We start from the raw sequence: 20913 nt of genomic DNA on the forward strand, positions 1-20913 counted from the left end.
GACCGCTTCCCCGACGAAAGACACGCCTTCGCGTCTGCAGGAAGCGCCCTCAACAACAACGGTTGACGACGAAAAGAGGGTTACACAATGACTGTCTATAGCGGGGCAGCCACGTAGTCCGACAGAATCTCCTTCTGTACCCCCTTGGTTTCCCGAAGCGCACTGCACTATTGAGGACTCCTGCTCACCGACGGAAGTAGCAGGTGGTTCCCCCTGAGCAAAGAGGGAAGAGCTTTCAGCTTCTTGCAAAGGAGCCATGCTTCCGGCCCTTCCGCTGAGCACAAATTCACCCTGTCTTTCCATGGGAGACTCGTCGCCACCCTCACCGCTCTCTCCTAACCCACCCGCCACAAGGCTTGCTAAGGAGCTCCCAGGTTCTCGCCCGGAATCTCCATTTGACTCGGCACTTCGGACATTCACGCTATCATGGATGAAATCTTCTGGGACGACTGCGGATTCCCTGGAGCTTGACGGAAGCCCTGAGTCCTCTTGTGCGACGCCTGCCCTCCTACTCTGCTTGCCCGAAACATAGCTTTCTGTAGCATCGCTGCCACCACCTTGCCTTCGTGGTGTCGCCAAGCAGCCTGATGCAGCGGACAGACGCGTGCGTACGCCATGAGCTTCAGAAGCTAGTCCCACTCCCTCATCGACCTTCTGCTCTCCACTGCACGGTGCCAAGTCGCTTGCGCTAATATTGACACTGCCGTCGTTGCGGGAAGGAAGAGTAGAGGGCGAATGAAATGGTCCTTGCAGCCACTGGACTGGTACGCGGGCAGCAACGTTGGCGGAAGGATCTCGTATCAGATCTGGGATCGGGGCTTGGTAGTCCGGGCCGATCCGAGGATGGGCGCGCCGTTGAGTCATCCACCTGCTTGCATCGAACGGCATGATGCCGAAGTGTAAGCGACGATTAAGAGACACAAAAAAAATTTACATAGAACCGACGTGCAGAAGTTAGGTGGAAGTCGGAACCGACCGGTTCGCGCGACAGCCGGCGTTGGACTGGCCTCGGAACGACGGAAAATTGTGGGTGGACAAGTCACAGAGGAGTACTGAAGAGTCGGGAGAGCCAGATAGAAAGAAATGACAAAGACGTGACAGTCAAGGGAATAATGAATCGAAGAGAGAAGCTGCGTTTTCTATTGCAGTTTCATGCAGGCCGGAGAAGGGAGAACGCAACGAAGAGGTTAAAACAAAAACAAGTGGTCCGAACTGACTACGTCGGAGGATTACCCTCCTGTAGCGGATCCCTACGTACGGAACACATACAGAGGAGAGAAGAGAATGTTTGCTAGTGGGGTTCGGTCTGATAGAGATCTGCTCCGTCGTCCCTGAAATTGCCGGCGGCCTGGTGTCCTGCAAGTCGCGGGTATTGACGTTATCAGGCCGTCCTGGAATTACTACGAGAAGTGTAAACACGGGTGCGGGCAGAAGGCATGCCACACGTAGATAACTCGCACGAGGGAGGTACCAAACTCGTTGTCCCGTTTCTCGAACGACGCAGGAAAGGCACGTTAGGTGTGGAGGGCTGGCGCCGTCGTAGTCTCCCCGCTTCTTGCATGCCTATGCAACGAATGGGAGACGCTGCCTCGCCAGTCGGGCTGCACCGCTTCAAACAGGATAGCAGGAAATGCTCTGTGCACCCGGATCCGTCTGCAACATATGAACAGTCCGTGTTCTTACTTTTGCAGCGCACGCGTTGCCGCAGTCTATACATCTGCAGAAGGACGGGCGCTGTCGCTCAGGTGAGCGGCTTCCTTCAAACCAGTACTTCGCTAGATACAACGGCAGCACACAGTTACCGCAACCATGATAAGGGCGTGGACTGTACCTTCTTTCTCTTCCGTCGCCTTGCAGCAGAGCAAAGCAGATCAAGAACTCTTATCGGCACGCCTTCAAATGGGGTCTTCTTTTCAGCGGCCCCGCTAGTAATGAAGCCCCAGATTTTTGTGTCACCGGCTTAGATCTCCTGTCTGCTGTACCGTCTCCGAGCCCTACGCGCCCTGCTCCCTACACGCTTCTTGCAAACCAGGTTTTTTAGTCCGGACTTGCGGGATCGCACGTCCCGTATTCGTTCCAAGCCGAGCCGCGTTGGTGTGTTCAAGAACGCACGAATCCGAAGTGTTCTTTGGCTGTCCGCTCGACCTCCGGCCTCTCGGGAGGTGGCTATTGACTCAGCGCTGCCTGAAACATCTTTCAAGATGCGCGTCTAAGCAACACGGGAGTGGCGCTGCTTCAGCGTCAGGACGTCCGTTTCCAGCATTCGGAGACGAGGACAAGTCCGGAAGAGGGCTACAAAACACAACGCGGAGGAGAAAGAGCCGGCAGTAGAGCAGGCAACGAAAAGACGAATGTCGACAGTCGAACTCTAATAAAATCTAGACGGGAGGACAGAGTATACAGGATGTATGGAGTGTGCCCCCGAAGGGCGGTGAGGCCAGTGAGGAGACAGCCTATCAAGACAAAGAGAAGGCTGATTCGCAGTGGCAACGCGAGGGAGAGATAGCAGAGACAACACCGAAACGAGAAGTGCGGACGGGTTCTGAAGATACGGCTCACTGCTTGCACGGGAGAACGAAGATATTGATTCATAGGATAGCTTCCTTCGGTTGCGCCATCAATAGCCTCTTTCTAAGGAGTGGCGCTTGGGGATACTGATTTCCAGTTGAGCGACTCTTTCTTCCACTCGCTGTCTCCGGTGTTCCGTCCCCTCTATACCACTCATGCTCGGTATGTCGCACCCCTCTTAGTGTCTTCTCCTCACCCGTCTCCCTGGCCTGTATCTCTGAGTTGTTTTTGCCTTCACCTTCTCCTGGTCCTAAACATTCTCTTGTTTCCCAGCACCACACCGTCTTTCTCACTTTTTCCCACCTCCTGTCTTATTTTTCCTGGTTCCTTCCAGTGAGATAGATCATAGGACAGATATCTTCCCTATTCTCTTGTCTATCGTCTCAGTATACCCTCTGACTCTGTGACAGCTGCATATTATGGTCCTTATACGTTTTCCCCTCGTCTTCTTCCTCCGCAGTACTTGACTTCTTAGTCATCTTTTTTCCGTATTGCCTTCCTCTTTCCCTTTCAAGGACATGTAGACCTGCTCGGCTCTACTCTCTCCGCAAGGTGTACTCCCGCTGCCTGCTGTCTCCCCTCCACGATGCGATTGTTGCCGCTTTATGCCTCCTCTTATTCAGTCCTCTCTGTTCTCTTTCTCTGATCTCTTGTTCTCTGTCGCTGCGCCCCTCCCGTAACCTTGCCTCTGTCAGCTTCTTTCCTTGTCAAATGTATCCCTGGAGACACGAAGTCCACGTCATTCCTCAGGACTAGATTCTTGTGGGTCTAGTCCACACTCCCTTCGAGAGGAAAAGAAGTTTTTTGTCCGCTTAACGTCCAAAGAGCTCAAGTGAAGAGACAGCTTTCCACGCTAGTTGTTATTCCCCTCTAGATTTTCTGTCCACCCCGTGTTCAGACAAGATGCCTCTTCCTGTACGATTGTCCACAAGCCCAGTTTCTGTCACAACCAACCTTCATGAGGGCGAACAGGAGACAGCTGTACTTGAGAAAAAGGGAGCAGAGGAAAGAGGGCTCGCTGCGGAGACACCTCAAAGAACAAGGGCCGAATCTTTTTCAAAATCAAAGGGAGACAACGACTCCACCCGTCTGAGGAAACCGCCAGCTGGCCCAGGAGCAGACAAAAGCGCTTTTGCCTCTGGTGCCGCAGCGATTGTCACGTGCTGTGTGCTGCATCCGCTCGATCTAATAAAGACGCGGTTTCAGGGTATGTCGACGAGAATGATGGAGTTCTTTTGATATCTGTGGTAGAGTCAAGCTTTCATCGCGTCATTGATTTCGAGAGCGTGCGTTTTTCTTCCCCAACTCTGGTTGTATAGCCGACGGCGTTGTGCTTGAGCAGGATGCCATCTATGTATATGTATGAAGATTCTTTCACAAGACCAATGGACATGTTCGTGTCGACGAGTGAGCTTGACGAAACGCATGCCGGTTGCACGGTCGCTCCCCTCCCTAGTGGTGTGAATGCTTGTGGTGCCGCGCTTGTACCGTTTATGCGAGTGTATCATTCACATATGTTCTCTCGGGTTTCATTGCTTTGGAGAAGAGGTATGTTTTGCCTCCATGAATGCCGGAGGAGTAAAGGGTGAGCTCTTCGCGTGTAGATAGGTCTACGTCCAGTCACCATGCACTTTGGATCACTGTGCCCCGATTCTCCGAATGAGAACTCGGGACGAGTGCTGTCAGATTCATCTCATTCTTCGACAGGCCGATACAAAGAGCGGCGTACTCTGGTGCCATGCTGGGGTCGCTGTGAATGGAAAAGATGTTTTGTTTTCAACCGCCCCCCGGGTTATCTCTAAGGACTCTCATGTTTAAGTGAAATCTATCATCTATCGGCCTTGCGCAGTCGGAGGTTTCCCATATGTATCCGGTACGAGCGCGCAACAGGAGACGTGCCATAGAAATGTATACTGAGCGGATGAATCACCTGTGTACATACTCATGGTGCCGACGGAGAATAAGCGTTCTGCACACATCGCACTCTCGTAGGCAGAGTCCCGTGGAGTTGCCTTTGTCGCTGGGTAAAGGCGATCTTCCTAATGTGCGCACATTAGACGATTCTTGTTATAACACTTCTCTCAGTCCCCTCCCAGGGCTGGTTTCTTGGGTCAAGGAGTACTACACCTTTCTGCGTCACGTACCAGTTTTATCGAGTTTCGGCTCGTGTTGTTGTCTGCTGTCTCGTGTATGCCTCTTTTGTCTACTCCTCCTTTCAGAGCCCCCCTCCCGTGTCCGTTCAGATAGCCACGCAGCAGTTGCGGCGTCGATAGCGTCATTACGGGGACCTAAGTCTTGGAGGCCCCTTTTAGAGCGGTGGTATCCTGTAGAATAGACGCATGAGGTGTACGATGTGGTTGGAAGAAGAGGGTGACGCTGTGGATGAGACGCAGTCTGCAGGGTGCTCACCCTAGCTTGAGGAAAACGAAAAATTGGCTCTTGCTTCGACACTATTCGTCTTGGGTCAACGCTGCTACCGCTATCTCAGCGTTATGTTCATTTCCCTTGGCTCTCTCCCCCTCCCCTCAGTCTCATCTGTGTCAAACGGAGCGATCCCAACGTACGCGTCTACGGCTCAGACGATCAAAGCTATATGGAGGGTTGAAGGACATCGCGGCCTATGGAAAGGTGTTACTGCCACAGCGGCTGCTTCTGGCCTCTCTTGGGGTATCTTCCGGTACCTGTAAGTAGGCGTGCGAGCCATCTCTGGAGTTGTCTATCCAAATGAAAGAGCAGAAGGACCGAAGTCCATCCTGAGATGCTTTGTCTTTCGCTTTCGCATAGCTCTCAATATGGTAGCTTCTGCTAAGTATAGCGTAGAATGGTGGGTGTCAGAGTTCCGCATTCACAGGGTTGGAGAAAGAAGGAAGGGCCTTCAATCAGCGTCAAAGACGAACACAGTTTTCGCATTGACAGTTCTGAGTACGTGTTTCTCTTGAGAGCCCGAAGGCTTCGGTACTGGGACGTTTAGCAGCATCATGGGTAAGAATGTTGCCAGTGAAAAGCAGCTTTCTGAGATTCCTCCGAGTCTCGGAAGACCCATGGACCTCATCGTATGTTTCTGTTCCTCCGTCGTTTGCAGCTTTGATGCCTGTCGGTATAAGTTTGCTTCAATACCCGCCTTCGGAGACTATATCCCTCGTCATGCTTCAGCGCCGTCATCTTCTCATGAGTTTCACCTATCTTTCTTCAACAGAATCTCTCCCTCATCGTGGTCCTCACAAGGCCCGAAGGCCGGCGCTGGAGCCGCGACTATTGTGCATTCATCTTCCTCGCCTGCTGTGTCGGACGAAGACAATATACCTCGGCAGAGCTTCTCTGTAACTCAATGCACACGAGAAGAACTTGTGCGTGAAGTGAATAAGGAAGACGGAGAAAAGAACGGTGGCGTGCGTGAATCGCGTCGGTTTGGTAAACTCTCCTCTGTTGTGTCGCTGGAGGAGAGTGATCAAAAATCAGTGCTGAGTACGCAAGAAGATGAGAGAGTAGAGAGTGTCCCTTTTCTCTGGGCACAACCAGAACTCGAAGAAGATGCCGAGGGTATCAACAGTAGTGTTTCGTTCAAAGCAAATCTGGTATGCACGTCAAGCCGCGTTCTTTCACACCGGGTGTAGATACAGCACTGTTGTTCAAACATGTGCCGGTGCAATCGGATGTTGCATACTGTCAAGGGCTGTCGCGTTCATTGCGTTCTCTGGTGCACCTCCACTGACAGATAATGGAGTTTTTGTCCGACGGCCATTCCTATCCAGCATTAGATGTGTATGTGCACCATACCTGTTTTGTGGCCTATCCGGGCCGAGTCCGAATCACTCCTGAATGTGTAGACGTCTCAAACAAGAGGTCTCACGACCGCAGTTGCCTCAGTGGAGTTGATCGACTATTTACACCTGCTGGTCTCCTAGAGGAGTTAGCGGTGCCTTGTTTTGAGTTGAACAACAGACTCTGACCTTGTGACAGATGCCAAGATGTTAACTGTGTCGCACACATGGTTTCAATCCTGTTCTTCCTCATCGCAGCAGGGGTACATATCACCCTCTCTATACGCTTAGTTCATGAACATGTATACGTCTATACATACATTACGGTATCCAGCGAAGAGCCACAAGTGTGTGCCAAGAGTATTTCTGCGTGCATACTCATGGACACATCATGTATTCGTTCAGTTTGGTAAAATGTCCCAACTGATGGACGGTCATAATGTGGATGAGGGCGTACAAGGGAACTCACATTGTTGTGAAGTCCAGAATCAAGTTAATGACAGGCGGGGAGTAAGGGGTGCTCAGGTACGTCTTCATCTCAGGTGAACTGCTTTGTCGAGCTTTTTCTTCTGTTCTCTCAAGAGCCCTGCCGTGTCAGTTTGGAGAGACTGAAGCACCTTCTACGTGTAGATACGTGGCCTCTGTCTATGCGGTTCTCTGGACAGAGTGCTTTGCCCTTGTGGTGCGGGTAGGGGGTTGTCGTTCCCCGTGGTCACAGAAAGCGCTCGGTGCATGGGGTCGGCGCAGTCGCACAGGAACATGTGTATTTGCGCACGTTTCTTAGCGTCTTTCTGGATCCGAATAACTAAATGTCTCTATATTTTTTGTATATACATACGAACAAGTATATATGTGTATACATATGTACATATATATATATATATATATGTGCATACATGTGAGTGTTCTCGAACAAGCAGGCAGAGCTGTAACCACACGTCCGGGCTCTTGTTGCTTGTTGCTCTTGCATCTGCTCGCCAGGCTGCAAGCCTCGTCGCAGGTCTTGCCTCAACACTCCTCTCTCACCCTTTGTGGCTTGCGAAGGCTCGGATGGAGATGCAAGCCTTTGAAACCAAGGTGAGTATTCGCGTCATTGAAGGTGTGTGAAGCAAGACTGAACATCTACCGGTCAGCCCGTGCATCATTTCTTACGTATGCACGTCTCTCTTACCCAGGTTGCCTCATATTGTTCAAAGAAAGAGCGGATTGCCCTTCGGGCGTATACTAGCGGAAGGCCGTTGCGTGCGTGTGAGTGTATCTACATATTTCGTATACACGGGCGTATGTCCCCCTCCACATGAATCTGCAGGTTACAGCGCAGGTGTTTTCCTGCGGTATTGTGAACTTGCCTTTGCATGTTGGCCTACAGGGAAGAACAGGCTGGCCCCATTATAGGAATCCACTGGACTGTCTCTTACGCGTAGGCCGACAAGGAGGCTTGAGAGCTTTGTATGCGGGACTGGGTCCAGCCATCATGCTAGTCCCTCACGCGGCAGTGCAAATCATCGTGTACGAAGATCTCAAGAAAAGAGAAAGTGAACGCCACATCAGGCAAGCCAAGATACGCTGGTTCGATACAGCTTGGATCGAAGTTGCTCAGCCCCACATTCAGCTCCTGCCTGCCTACCAGACTCGCTGCTTCCTACTCACTGTTGAGGCTGATTGGGGCCGGCCGCCGTACACCGGAGTACGGTCAAACCGGGCAGCGAGCTAATATACCTTCCGACACAGACAGCGGAAGGATCGTAAGGGCCACTACTAGACGAGGTAGAAAACAGAGAGTACAGAGCATGCCACAGTTGCTCGGGTGACGCACGCCTCTCATTTTTTTTCAGTTGTTTCCAGGACTAGATGCCTCACTCAGCTGTTTTGCATTTGCGCAAATAAGACTGTAAAGACCATGCGAATTCTCACGGATGTGGAGACAAGTGCAGATTGCCGGCTTCGTATTCTTCGATGGCTTTCACTTTCGTCGTCGTTCTTGCAGGAGCGGAGACGCGGAACAGAAGGCAGCGAGTCTAAGCAGCAGCCCTGGCGGCTTCGGAGTCAAGCCGTTTGTCTGGGGTGCTGTCTCTAAATGTGTCGCCATCACGGCGACTTATCCTTTGCAAGTAAGCAAAAATCAATCAGGATATCTTGAGTGTCCATATGCTCAGAGAGACTGCTCGGGAAGCAAGTGCACAACGGTGTGTGAAAGAGAAAGGCAGCTGTCGTAGAGGGTCGGCTCCGTGTTGCAGCCTTGTCTCAGTCTTGCGAAGAACGATGGGAAAGGATAGTCCTAATCTCTGTAAGTCAGTTCCTTTCAACGTTTTCTCCAAAGCAGTCTAAGTCTGTGAACACCGCGGTGCGGTGATACGCCCTTCCAGGTATTACGCGCAAGGCAGCAAGTGGCGAATTCCCCCTACGGCTCGAAGAATTTCTTCCAGATCGCGAGCGTAAGCCGGCTGAGTGCCAAGGTCGTCCGTGTGCTACTTCTATTTAACAGGGCTGCTACTCTCTCTGCAGTCGTGGTTGATCCTTGATAGCGTGCGATCACTTCGCCGTGTCTAGACTGTTTGAGCTCCAGTCGTCTGCATTTTTAGCCCCTAACACTTGTCTATGAATTCACTCGCTCTGTGATGGCATGGATGCTGTGGTACGTGAATGTGGAGACTCTCCACTCCGAAATTGAGACTGGAGACATCGCCTCCTTTGTTGCTTTCGCTCGTGCAATGCGATCTTGTTAGAAAGGACCACGAGAGCGGACAGTTTCGGGGCAGTAGAAGCAGACGTCTCTAGCTTTCTGTCTATCTGTATGAATGCATACACGCAGTTGTCTCTTGTCTTCTCCGGAATAGGTTGTTTCCGGTACGTTGCGCTTCCTGTTGTCGCAGCTTATGCTTCGCAACGAAGGATTACAGTCCCTTTTCGGCGGATACGCTGTGCACCTTCAGCGGGCCTGTCTACAAAATGGCATTATGTTTCTTATCTTCGAGCACTTTGTTCACTCCATGGAGCAAAAGCGCGACTCGGAAGAGTCCTAGGACATTCTGAGTACGCAGCCTTTCTTTCTGCGTGCCAGCTCCCCGCGCCTCGATGCTCTGAGCCTATGCAGAGGTCCAATCCACTCGTGCAAGTGCTTCAGCTACACTTGTCTCCTGCGGTGAAGAGGGTACAATGCAGGCAAATTGCGTGATCAGGGCTCCGGATTCATGAGAGCTGGTTCCTGCTGTACTTCTGTCAGGTAACCTGACGGGTCGCGTACCCATTGATTCAGTTTTTACACTCTCGACTGTTTCTGAACAACCCACGGTTCACGTGTATGCATGTCACGAAGCAAATTTACATTTGAAGGCTGTTTTCCGCAGTGGTGTATAGCTGTCTTTGGCTTGTCCGTGTTGGGTGGAGTTGAGCACTCAAGGGGCTGGCTTGATTTGTTCCTGACGACAGTCTGCAAGATAGGCGATTGTCCCTTCCCAAGCAAGGGGGGCATCAATCCTGGTTGACGTGTTGAGAATTTGAGTGACGAGGGTGAGATTTTTGGCGGATGAGTTAGGGAGCCTGGAAATGAAACTTGACGGTAGCAATGATAAATGAGCTGATGGGTGAAGGCACCGGGCGGGGACAGTGATGGACAAGCGTATGAGTGGAAGCACCAGGACGGTGATGGGAGAACCCGTGAGGGAGAAGCAGTGTGGGACCTCACGGGCATTTCTGCGTCAGTGACAGCTCAACAAAAAACTTCATAAATCCAGTGCTGTTTTATAGTAATTCCCAGTGTAGTCGCTGAGCGGTTCACCGCTTTTCTGTCGGTGGGAGTTCGTATTTGCCAGCTGCTGTCTGCACAAGTCTCCCTCCCCGGGGAAGTCTCTGTATAGTGTCAGTCAGTGCCACTCGATAACCCTTTGTATGTGTAGGCCCTCACGGGTGCGTGCCGCAGTGATCAATTTTTAGCTCGCGGTGCAGTTCCAGGTACACGGACGGGTGGTCCTTGAAAAGGGTTCTCGACGGACTAGGTCTCAGAAGAAAAAACGGAGACAGGAGACTTTCTGCCGGACTGTAGACGAAGACTTTGTTTGGTGTTACAGAGTTTTGTTCGTCTTGGAAACCCAGGAGTGACTTTAACTCCTTGTGGAGCCGAGAAATTGAAGATGTGATGTGAAATTACTAGCGCATGTAAGGCTTGGTTGTTTTTTGTACCGAAAGACAGGCTCACTAACTCTTCTTGGATGCGAGGACGGACGGTGGCAAAGTCGCTTCTTTTGCTAGGATCTTTTGCAAGGCGTCCCCCACACCTTTCACGCACAGTGGAGTGTAGACACCGTTTTCTGTGAAGAAACTCTGTCCTCGTGTGGTAGAGACTCTCAACCTGTCAGCTTGCGAAGTCCGCAACTCTTGATTGTGCCCAAGCAACAAAGGTTACGCGGCCGTTCGGAGCGCTAAGGGGCTCACCGTGGAGCTGGGAAATGTATCGTTTTTCTTGGAAGTCCTTGAGCTCACACGGGCCAAAAAGCGCGAGGCCTTCAGGCCTCCTGCCTCATCATATCACAGAGGTTACCGTATCGCCCGGATCGCGTTTCACGCAGCTGTTGTAGAGTGGCGCACATCAAACACATCAACTGTCCAGTGGAAGATACAACTTCTTTGTCCATTTCATGCAGCGCCTGTCTTCCTGTTTTTAATGCGCTGGTATTCAGTCGTCTCCGTGGTTGCCTTGTCGAACGCGGTACGGAGAAGTAAACAACAGGAGTGCTACCCACGACTATTATCAATGTGGATCGTACTCGGGCGCAACTCCGTCTGAGGAATTGGATACGAAAAAAGTGTTTCTTTCGTCCGAGGCGACGGCGTTCTTCTGATCAACTCTGACAGCATCAAGTATTGGTGTGCTTAGTTGCTTGCCGAGATCGCGTACTTGGCTGCAGCCCTCCTATTCTGCGTAAACCGGCAGTCCGGTGTATATGATGTGCTCCTGTACCCTCCCAAACTTGCTTACAGAAAGGGTGAGGGAGGGCACGACACGAAAGCGCACTCTGCGGGAACAGCAAACTACTTCCTGAGCACCGAATGTCCGGTGTGAAAACAGTCAAGGCTCCAACGGTCGGGCTCTCGTGAGTCCTGTTGGCCGAAACAAAAAGAAGATTCGCTGTTTGCTTTGCGGTTCCAGAAATCTCGTTGATTACGGCGAGGTTGAGTACGGCGTCAGGGCCAGTAGTAATGCACGACTGCCAAGGCAGATGATGCACGCGTCTCCAAATAGGGCTACCACCGCCACCGCCTATCACTCGACTTCATACTTGGTTACAGGAAAAATTTGTGAACCACGTGACTGCTGTAACACATGACAATAGTAATAATCTACACCGGCAACTGGCAAGACAGGAAAGCAACTTACTGGGTGCATCCTGAGTTCCTGTCATCGACGGGACCCATTTTTTACATCTAGTACGCGCCCTCTTACACCGATCTCCGCGACGCCCCCGATGAGGGAACAAGAGATGGCGAGAACACAGCGTTCTTCTTTACGACTTCCGGGGAAACGAAAGCGTCAACGCGTTTAGCCGTGCCGTTTTGACGCTAATGTACGTTCAAGTAGGAGTTTTCAGATTCGCATCTCTTTCACGTTTCTGAAAACACAAGCTTCTTTTCTCTAGCAGTTCAACTTTTTGACGTTCTGCTGTTCGGTAACCCGCGTTTGAATTTGCATCTCTTCTAGGATCGTGAGAAACACCGTGTAACGTTGTGTAAAGTGTAGGCGTTTGCACTATTCTCTACGTGCCCGGGTATCTGGTGGCAGTTTACCCCTTTTCAACATTTTCTCTTGCGCTGGTTCGACTGTCTCTGCTTACCCATTGAGAATTGTTTCTTCCTCGGGCGCCAATCGGCTTGCCTGGAGTTTACTTGCAATGCATGCTTTGGAGTCCCCATATTTTCTTTGTGTTACAGTTCGTGTCGTCTCTTTCGTCGGCGTGTCATACTTTTTTTCGTTGTGCGCGGCTGCTGTTGTCGTCGGTACTTCGCCTATTAAAAGTCTGTGGTCGTGAATTTCTTCTGTAAGGAGTCGCATCGTTTGCACTAGTCTTCTTTTCTCCACAGCGTTCCGTACCACTTCCAATCCTTGGCCGCTGTTGTTTCTGAGTGACCAAAATGCCACAAGCGCCGGCCCAGAGTGACGTGCTGTCGGGGCAGCAGTACCACAACCTGAAAGTGACAGAACTGAAGGACCTTCTCACGCAGCGGGGACTTCCGATCAACGGAAAGAAAGTAAGGAGTGCCTCCTGTGGTATGGGCTTTCACTTTTGCGTTGTGCCTTCATCCATCTGGTTTCTGAGGAGCCATTCTCTTATTCAGGAGGCAATCACTTTCGTTCTCGTCTGCTAACCATGCTGGCGTGTGCTGATGTAAGCGTACGCCTCCGGTGATATTTCTGTCTGTGTCCCCAACCATGCGGTGTGCGCAAGCAGTTGTTCTCTTTATTTATGCGTCAAATGTCTCTGTCCATCCATCCATGTTGTCGACTCGTACGTGCTCTCCCCTATATTCGTGTAACAGAGGTTATCCATGCAGACTCATCAGGTAAAACATAGTCAGGCGTGAAAGAGGTTGATCTAGAGATAGAGGGCCTTATACATGGGCTGCAAGTATTCGCTGTCTTTAGGTGGGGCTTCTCCCGTCGCTTCGTTCTGCAGCGCCGGGTGACAACCGTGTCAAGCAGGATGATGTTCACCGCCTGTTCGCGCCAAGTTACACAATACATATGCAGTATACATCCTTTGTATGCGGTTCGGAGGTGCACGGTGGACGCGTCGGAGTAGTGTGGGTCCGAGGTGAGAGGATACTATTTCCTTTCTTGAACCTTCCAGAGCAAAAGACCTGACTTGGCCGTCTTTAGTGATGCCCCGACTCTTTAGAGGGCAGTACATTACCCGTCTTCTCCCGCCTTCCTTGTGCATCTTCCACTTCCTAAGTGATTCTCCGTGACGCCGTCTTCTTTCTTTTTTCACTGCGTAGACGACAGCGAGATACTTCCCTAAACTTTCATACGCTCAGTTCACCGAATACATTCCTGCTTCTTTCCAGTGCCTCTTTTGCATATCTACTCTTCTCGACTTTGTGCAGACGGACCTAATAGAACGGCTCCTTCGGGCAGATGAAGAAGCGGCGAGCACAGCTTTCCTCACATCTGAGGTATCGAAAGGCCTTGGTGTATCAGATGATGTTACAGGGATTGAAGATCAACATGCTCTCCTCGGGGGTATGAAGTCTTCTTCCCTAGGTGTCCAAACTGCGGAGACTGGAGTTTGCTCGACTGTCTCTCTCGGTGGTGTGGACGCGCCTCTCACCACCGATGCAGTCGTCGATCCTTCTACGCATGTTTTGGTTCAGAAAAAGGCTGTGGATACTTTTGCTCCTACCGGAGATGCTGCAGTTTCCAAGATTGATAGTAAGGCTTGCAGGAGGCGGTGCTTGCTTGCACCGATGCGGACAACACGTCTGCATACAGTACGTATATATATATATATATATATCTGCACTGTATGTACACGTGACTCTTCAAATGCATATAGATTCATGTAGGCCGTAGAGCTTCGACACGTGCGTTTGGAGCTGCGGTGATGCTTATGAGGGCCTTGGAAAAAACAGGAAGAACTTACTGTGTGGGTACGTTTGCGATGTTCTCTAGACACACATGTCTTGTGCACTTGTCTAGAGAGGAAGTCAGGTGAAAAAGCTCTCTTTCTCGTAATCTTTGGTTCCTTTCCTGTATCGTCTCTACAGCCCTCGCGAGGCTGTTTTAGGTCTTTGCTAAGGCTTCCCTCGGGCTCTTCCACGAGTGGTACTATTGCACTGTATGTACATTATAACAGAGTTTACGACGTCCGTTCTACTACCCCTTCAGCACATCTCTTCTGGGTGACAGACAGCATGTCGTTGTGACTACCGTACAGCTAGCTGACGCTTTGTTTGTGTACACTTGAGAATGGTTCACGTGTAAGAGGCAGGTTCCCTGCGATGAGAGGGAAGATAGTATGAGCGTGTTACATCACCACCCCGTGCAGCCCTGTATGTACAGACTGTTCTGTTGTATCCGTTCTGTCGGTGACATTCGTTGTTCGTATCTTGGCGCAGAAACTCTTGAGGTGATGTGTGGAAGAATCTTTTAGAGGATGGACTTGTACATTCCACCTTTTCCTTCCTCGACTTCTCTCTCTCGGGTTGCTTTTCTACAGCGAAGTCGATGTCTGAGGAGGAACGTCGCGCTCTACGCAAGGCTAAATTCGGTAAGCAGGACAGAAAGATGACAGTCTCTCACGCAGAAAGGAAACCTGAATGAAAAGTACCGTATGTAGCCCTACGTTCGTTGTTCCTTACATGCTGTACACTCCTTCCGATCAGCGGAGTTCTGCAGAGCTCTGTGTTGTTCTGTTATCTGCCAGAATCCATGGACCCTACTTATTCTAGAGATGAGGATGTACATTGTTGGAGTTCTGCCTATCATATGTGTAGACGTGGAGTCAGTGAGTCAAGTCAGAGGAGAGAAGGGAACTCGGTTTGGTTTCTACGGCTAAGGAGCACTCCTTACTACACTGTCTTCGTCGTCAGTCTCTAGAGCTTCCTAGACATTCTGTCCGTGGAGGTGACTTGTATGGCAAGTCGTATTCAACATCTCTCTGGAGAAACAGGGCCATGTATCTATTTTTCATCTCCTTTGTAACTACCGCGAATGGGACAGACGCCTTTGCTTTTTCGGTAAATTTGAGGCAGATTTGAAGCTCTGAAGGAAGCACACCGTTACGTGCTGTGTTTGCTTCTCTGTATACACATGTATATATATGTATCCATATCTTTATATATGTCTGGCTATCTTTCTCTTGTTTCCATAGGAATGAAGACGGACGCAGACAAGAAGCTTGAGAGAGCCAAGAGATTTGGCCTTTCAGTCCCTGAGCTAGAAGAGGAAAAGAAGAAGCTTCGCGCTATGCGTTTCGGTCTAGGCGAGGGACAGTTTCAAGTAAGCGACGAGGAAGGAGACTCTCTTATGTATTTTCTAAGGCAAGCGAGAAAGGCATGAGAGGATACCCACCTTATCGAAGAATGACCTGGTAGATTTAGACATGTTACGCTCCTAGGAACGAACTGTATATAGAGATTAGAAACGTGTCCGTATCTCTTTTTTATGCAGTATGTATGGAGAGTGTGAACAATAGGAGTGAAAGAAAGTCCTTGCGCAGAGCATTCTTTCCTCGCCTCGCGTCACATGTACATGCACGATTGCCTTTTTCTTTACTTCCCAATCTGTTTCCTTCTTTGTTGTCTTTCGTTCTTTGCTTGAGCTGCCATCGTGTGTATTATTGCTCCCGGAGTCTATCACATGGAGAACGACACTCCGCTGCATAGCAAGTTCTGTCGATAGGCGTGTAGGTATATGATATACTTTTTATGTATCCTTTCATCTGTGGATTGGGTGATCGTTCATGGGATGGTGTGGACGTGTTTTTTATCTCCCCTGGCGTTTAGTTACCTTTGACGTCCTAGCATTGCTTCTCATGTAGAGTTTGAGTTAGCATGATTCCTGTTTTTCTTCACGTAATAGCCGGTTGGTTTCCCTACTGACGAAATTACCCTGCTCTTCTACTTGCATGCTCCTCGCCCCCCACGCCTGGCTGTGCATATGCTTTGCGCTCTCCTTCCTCTGCTGTACACATGCATATACATACATACAGCGGAAGGAGATGTACATCTTTATCTCAGAGGTGTCCCTTGCTTTTCTTTTACCACCACAGGCATCAGACGAGGCCGAGGCGGAGAAGAGGAAGAAACGCGCAGAACGCTTTGGACTTGTTAGTGAGGTATGGCTGTCTCCTCATTTGTAGCTGTGAAGATCCTGGGTTTCTTCTATCGTTACTTGCTGTAGATTACCTGTCACCATGTACATTCGTATACATATATCTTTATGCGCCGGTCAAGAGAATGAGGAGACTGTCTGCTGTTTCTCTTTTTTCCTGTCTCTGGAGATAAGCATTTCTTGATTGACGACGCTGCGTTTCTTCAGCTGGGCTAACGAGCCGTATGTGTGTGTTCAAAGATCTAGTATAGAAGCAGTCTGCGATGAACGGCGTAGCTCCAGGAGCTGTCGCGTAAAGATTTCAAGCAAATTTCTAGGATTTTCCATTCATCGTGAGGAGTACTTCATGTCACCCTGACGTTCTTGTGTAGAATTGGAACTTCTTTACACTGTGTCTCTCCCTCTATATTCATGAGTGTCTGTACCGGGCTGTTTTTTTTCTCTTCTTTCCACCCGGTGTCTCTTTTTCATGGGATATATGGACAGTTGATAGATGATATAGGAGAGGGAGAGAAGCTTGATACTGAGATTCTTGTGGTGTATGTATGATGATGTGGTGGATGAGTAAGAGTGGTCTTTATCATTCATTCGTATCCTTTGTCTCTCTCTCTCTTGCCTTGTGAACTCTCCAAAGGACGAAAAGAAACGAAAACGCGCTGAAAGGTTCGGAATGACTTCCGAAGAAGAGAAACTTCAGAAGCGTCTTCAGAGATTCGCGACAAATCCTAGAGACAGCATCCCTACACCAATCACGCCTCGGGTGAAGGTGTCTGGTGCTTGAAGAGACACGAGAGGAGGAGTGGGGTTGCTGTTGTTTCATGGCTGACTTAATAAATAGGGGGGGATACAGGAGAGATGATAATGCGGGATGACGGGTGGCCAAGAATCAACTTGAGGGAGAAAGAGAAGACAGGAGAGAGCGAGAGAGTGAAGTCAATCTCACGTATTTCTTGATGGGTGGAGAGGACACAGTCAGTCAACAAAGGAAGGAGGCGTTTGAAGAAGAAGAAGATGATGATTGAGCGATGAAAGGCTCAGGGAGAGAGGAGGGTCGCTTCGGGGGGTTGTTCTTGTAGTCATCGCGCATATATGTTCTTGGCTCTGCTTAGGGGGAGCTTTGACTGTCTTTTTCCTTTCTTCGCCTTATTCCAGGGAAAGAGTGGAGTGGGGGGTGGAGTAGAGAGCTGACTGGGGATTTAGAAAGACGAAGACGAAAAAAGAAGAAGGAGAGAATTAGAAAAACGAAAGACAAGAATCAAAGGTCGGATTGGTGTGTTGGTTCAAGAGGAGTCTGGCGAGGATGGGGAAGGAAGAAGAAGAAGGAAGGAATACAAGGGAGAGAGAGAGAGAAAGAAACAAAGATATCCTTTTTTCCCTTTCTTTCTTGATGATTTCTCTACTTCTTCTTTGTCTCTTCTTGCTTCGCAAGAAGTCTCCTTCCCTTCTCGCATATCAATGGTCATTAGGGCATGAGTATGATGGAGAGGTTAAGGAGGAGATGATACAGCCGTGAAGGGAGGAAGGTGATCTTCTGTTCGAGCTGAAGAGGTTAGCGTCTTTTCCAGGTGATTCTTGTCAACAACGGATGACATGTTTTATCAGCGAACAGATAGCAAAGGAAGAAGAAGAAGTTGCAAAGAAGGGAGTGAGGATTGGCAGGGAAATACGAAGCGGGAGTCGTCTAGGGGGGGTGGAGAGAAGAAGAGACACCGAGAACAGTGCTAAGGCACAAACGCACCACTCCTAAAGCCTTCAAGGCACCTACGTAAAGTTGTGAAGATTCATCGATTACCTATACATGTATGCAGACCTATGTATACTTTCACACATGTCTAAGCATATATAGGTATATGTCTTTACTACATAAATACGTTACTCTCTCTATGTCTACTTTAGCTGTTCTTCCTGAGTATGTTTTCATGTGTAAGAGGGAGGGGGAAACAGACGTCGTGTATGATAAGGGGTGGGGCATAATGAAAAATCGCAGGGGAACAAGAAGTCGCCTTTGTTTTTCTTGACGTTCTGATAGAGACGAGAAAGAGAGAAAGCGAGAGAGAAGTAGCACACGGTTCAAGATGCTTGAAGGTGTCTCCTTTCTTACCTGCCTGTCTCAAGCGGAACAGCACCGTTGTATTTTACCGCGTTGTCGCAAATTTGTCTCTTTCTTTGCTTGAGTACTTTGGTCATCGAAAGAACGATCTTTGACTTTTTCCTTTCTTTCTTTTCACTTTCACACTTCGTTCTTTTTCTCTTTCTTTCTATGTAGAGAATTGGAGTTCCTCCAGGTTGTTCTTTCTTCTCGCACCCTGAGAGTCTTGTACGTGCATGCTGTCTTTCTTTCTCTTCATTCCTTTTCTCTTTCTTTCTTCCTTCGTTCATTTCTCTTGAACCAGTTGTATGAAGACAGAGCCATCCAGTCAACACTCTTTCTTTTTTTCTCCTCCTTTAGCCTTGCGGTAGTAGTAGCAGTAGTAGGAGTCGTCTTTTGATTTCTGTACCATGTCGATGAGGATGAGGAGGGGGGGGACCATGTTCGCTTCACTCACTTCTTTCTCCCTTTCTCTCTTTTCTCCTCCCTCTATTTCTGTGTGAGTTACGGCTCTATGTGGGTGCTTCAGATTGATTCTCTTCCTACTTCTGTCCCGTGTATCAGTATAGCTGCCTATCTATATCTCTCTCTACATATCTAAAGATATGTATGTATGGATATATATATATATATTTCTGTCGCTCTTTCTATAAATGATTAGCAGCACATCTCACTTTTCATCGGTAGCGAATGAGGTGGGTTTTTCTTTTCTTTTTTCTCCTCTTGTATAGATGCGTCTGTGTGTTGATTTCCCTGCTTGGAAGTATCTATCTATCTATCTATCTATTCATCTATCTATCTATCTATATCTATGTAGATACAGATAGATCGACACTGAGAAGGCATATATCTATATTTGTATAGATATAGATGCATGCCTTTTCAGTGTCGATACTCGGATTTCGGCTGGGGGGGATGCAAAGAGGAAGTTCAGAAATGACGCCGGGGAGGATGGGAGGAATTTGATGTTCGGAGGGATTGATGAATAATGCATGCATGCATACATAAGTTGGCAAGGAGAGTTAGATAAGAGTTTTTTCCTCACGTGTCATCGTGTACTATCTAACGTGTCTCCAAATCTAGAAGGTTTTTTCTCTCTCTTGCTTTTCTCTTCCATCTTTTTCTTCGTGAGGTGATCTGTGGTATGACTGTAGGGAGATTTTTATCTTGTATTATGGTCTTTCACTTTCTGCCTCCTTTTGATGAGGAATTTTATGTGGTGGTATGTTAGATGGGATCGTCTTATATTTGGTTCGCATGATATTCTCTCACTACCACAGGCACGCATGTCTTTCCTATGTATGTTCGATAGATGCGTTTTTCTATCTTCTTTTCAAAGCATAGAGAGAGGGTAGCATGTTTTTCTAAGATGTCTATCGAGAAAGATTCTACCCATCAGCAGCTAGTCAGGCCTCCCTTGCGCGTTTCGTCCTCCTCTTCTTGTCTCTTTTTGATATCTGTCACTTCTTCTCGACTGTCCTTCATCCTCTGTCTATTTGCTTGCATGCATATCATTCATCATCGGAGTTATCGGTATGTTGTCTCTGAGGTTAGATTGCACGAGGGAGCGACCGAAGGAAAGAGAGGGGAAGGGAGGGGACAACGACGAGACGGCTCCTTACAAGACAGCGAATGATGAAGATGAAGAAGAACGAACAAGCTGTCTTTTTATAGCTTCTTTCTTCTTCTCTTCTTCTTCACTTTTCCCTATTATAGCGAGTGGTGCTGTTTTATCTTCCGGATCTTTCTTCTTTCTTTCCTTGTTGGAACTGTCTTTCTTTCTTCACGTTTTTCTTTTTGACTTCTTATCTTGACACCGATACTCCTCATGTGTCGATTTGATCGGATAGGGTGTCTGTCCTATCTTTGTCCGTGAGCTTTAAGGTCTTGAGCTATTCCCCTATCTCTCCCGTCTCTCTTCATGGGTGTTTGCCTTCTCTTTTCTCCCGTCATCTCTTTTCTTCTGGACTACGACCTTCGATGCGTTTACTCTCGTTTTCTTTTGGGAGGTTGCCAGCTACCCTTTCTTCCGTTCCTCGGATGCGTCTTCTTCGTTGTCACCTCCGTTTTCTTTTTTTCGCCTTCTAGACGTTTCTGTTCTCTCTCCATGCGTTGATGAGGAGGAGCATTTGTCGTCGTCTTCTCTTTCCTTGGGGCCTCATAGGAACCGTGCGTGGATGGATGGATAGAGGGGAGGGGGCTTGCTTCTCTTCTTTCTTTTTCTATCTTTTTGTCGCTTTCGCTGATGTGTCTCTGCATTAAGTACTAGAGGCAGGTATATTCATATATATATATATATGTTTGTAGAAAACAGTTCTTCTTTTTCAGCTCAGCTGCTGTTGTCTCTCTCTCTTTCTTAAGAGAGACGTCCTCTGCTGATAGATCTTTTTCGCGTAATGAACCGGGGGAATGAAGCTAAGAAAGACGAAGGAACGAAGTGAGAGACAGGAAGAAGGAGAGGAAGGGATTCAGAGCTGAAGAGAGCACGACGTTTGATAAAGTCTATCACCTCCTGTGATATGTTGTTACTTTTTCTTCGTAGAAATGACTGATGGGTCGGTTTGCTTTGGAATGAACACACAAGAATCGTCCAAGACCACCAAGATGGTTCGTTTATGGTCTACTCCTTCTCTCTCTTTCTATCTGTTGCGTGTGTTTACTCGTCTTCT

General features: G+C 48.9%; 2 protein-coding genes across 2 annotated transcripts; both read left to right on the plus strand.

Annotated features, from left to right (window-relative positions):
- Positions 1-66: 66 nt before the first annotated feature.
- Positions 67-10554, plus strand: CSUI_000073 (mitochondrial carrier domain-containing). The gene is made up of 9 exons (XM_068060307.1): positions 67-3775; positions 4788-5251; positions 5651-6143; positions 6735-6854; positions 7311-7406; positions 7699-7898; positions 8317-8440; positions 8696-8764; positions 9203-10554. Exons 2-9 carry the CDS (start codon positions 5061-5063, stop codon positions 9350-9352), a joined length of 1443 nt encoding a protein of 480 aa, XP_067927717.1. The 5' UTR covers positions 67-3775; positions 4788-5060; the 3' UTR covers positions 9353-10554.
- A 1127-nt stretch (positions 10555-11681) lies between these two features.
- On the plus strand, positions 11682-20824 carry CSUI_000074 (sap domain-containing protein). The gene is made up of 6 exons (XM_068060308.1): positions 11682-12572; positions 13428-13752; positions 14540-14590; positions 15194-15321; positions 16094-16159; positions 16790-20824. Exons 1-6 carry the CDS (start codon positions 12456-12458, stop codon positions 16934-16936), a joined length of 834 nt encoding a protein of 277 aa, XP_067927718.1. The 5' UTR covers positions 11682-12455; the 3' UTR covers positions 16937-20824.
- The last annotated feature ends 89 nt before the right edge of the window (positions 20825-20913 follow it).

The sequence above is a fragment of the Cystoisospora suis genome (genome assembly GCF_002600585.1).
Source record: "Cystoisospora suis strain Wien I chromosome Unknown contig_30, whole genome shotgun sequence".
Taxonomy (NCBI): domain Eukaryota; phylum Apicomplexa; class Conoidasida; order Eucoccidiorida; family Sarcocystidae; genus Cystoisospora; species Cystoisospora suis.

What these genes read in the sequence shown, in the direction of transcription:
- CSUI_000074 (XM_068060308.1), top strand. Translation starts at nt 12,456, where the DNA reads ATGCCACAAGCGCCGGCCCAGAGTGACGTGCTGTCGGGGCAGCAGTAC. An exon ending in TTCCGATCAACGGAAAGAAA is followed by an intron (nt 12,573 to 13,427) that starts GTAAGGAGTGCC and finishes GACTTTGTGCAG; the next exon opens with ACGGACCTAATAGAACGGCT. An exon ending in TCTACGCAAGGCTAAATTCG is followed by an intron (nt 14,591 to 15,193) that starts GTAAGCAGGACA and finishes TTGTTTCCATAG; the next exon opens with GAATGAAGACGGACGCAGAC.
- CSUI_000073 (XM_068060307.1), top strand. Translation starts at nt 5,061, where the DNA reads ATGTTCATTTCCCTTGGCTCTCTCCCCCTCCCCTCAGTCTCATCTGTG. An exon ending in TGCAAGCCTTTGAAACCAAG is followed by an intron (nt 7,407 to 7,698) that starts GTGAGTATTCGC and finishes GTTGGCCTACAG; the next exon opens with GGAAGAACAGGCTGGCCCCA. An exon ending in ATTTCTTCCAGATCGCGAGC is followed by an intron (nt 8,765 to 9,202) that starts GTAAGCCGGCTG and finishes CTGTTGTCGCAG; the next exon opens with CTTATGCTTCGCAACGAAGG.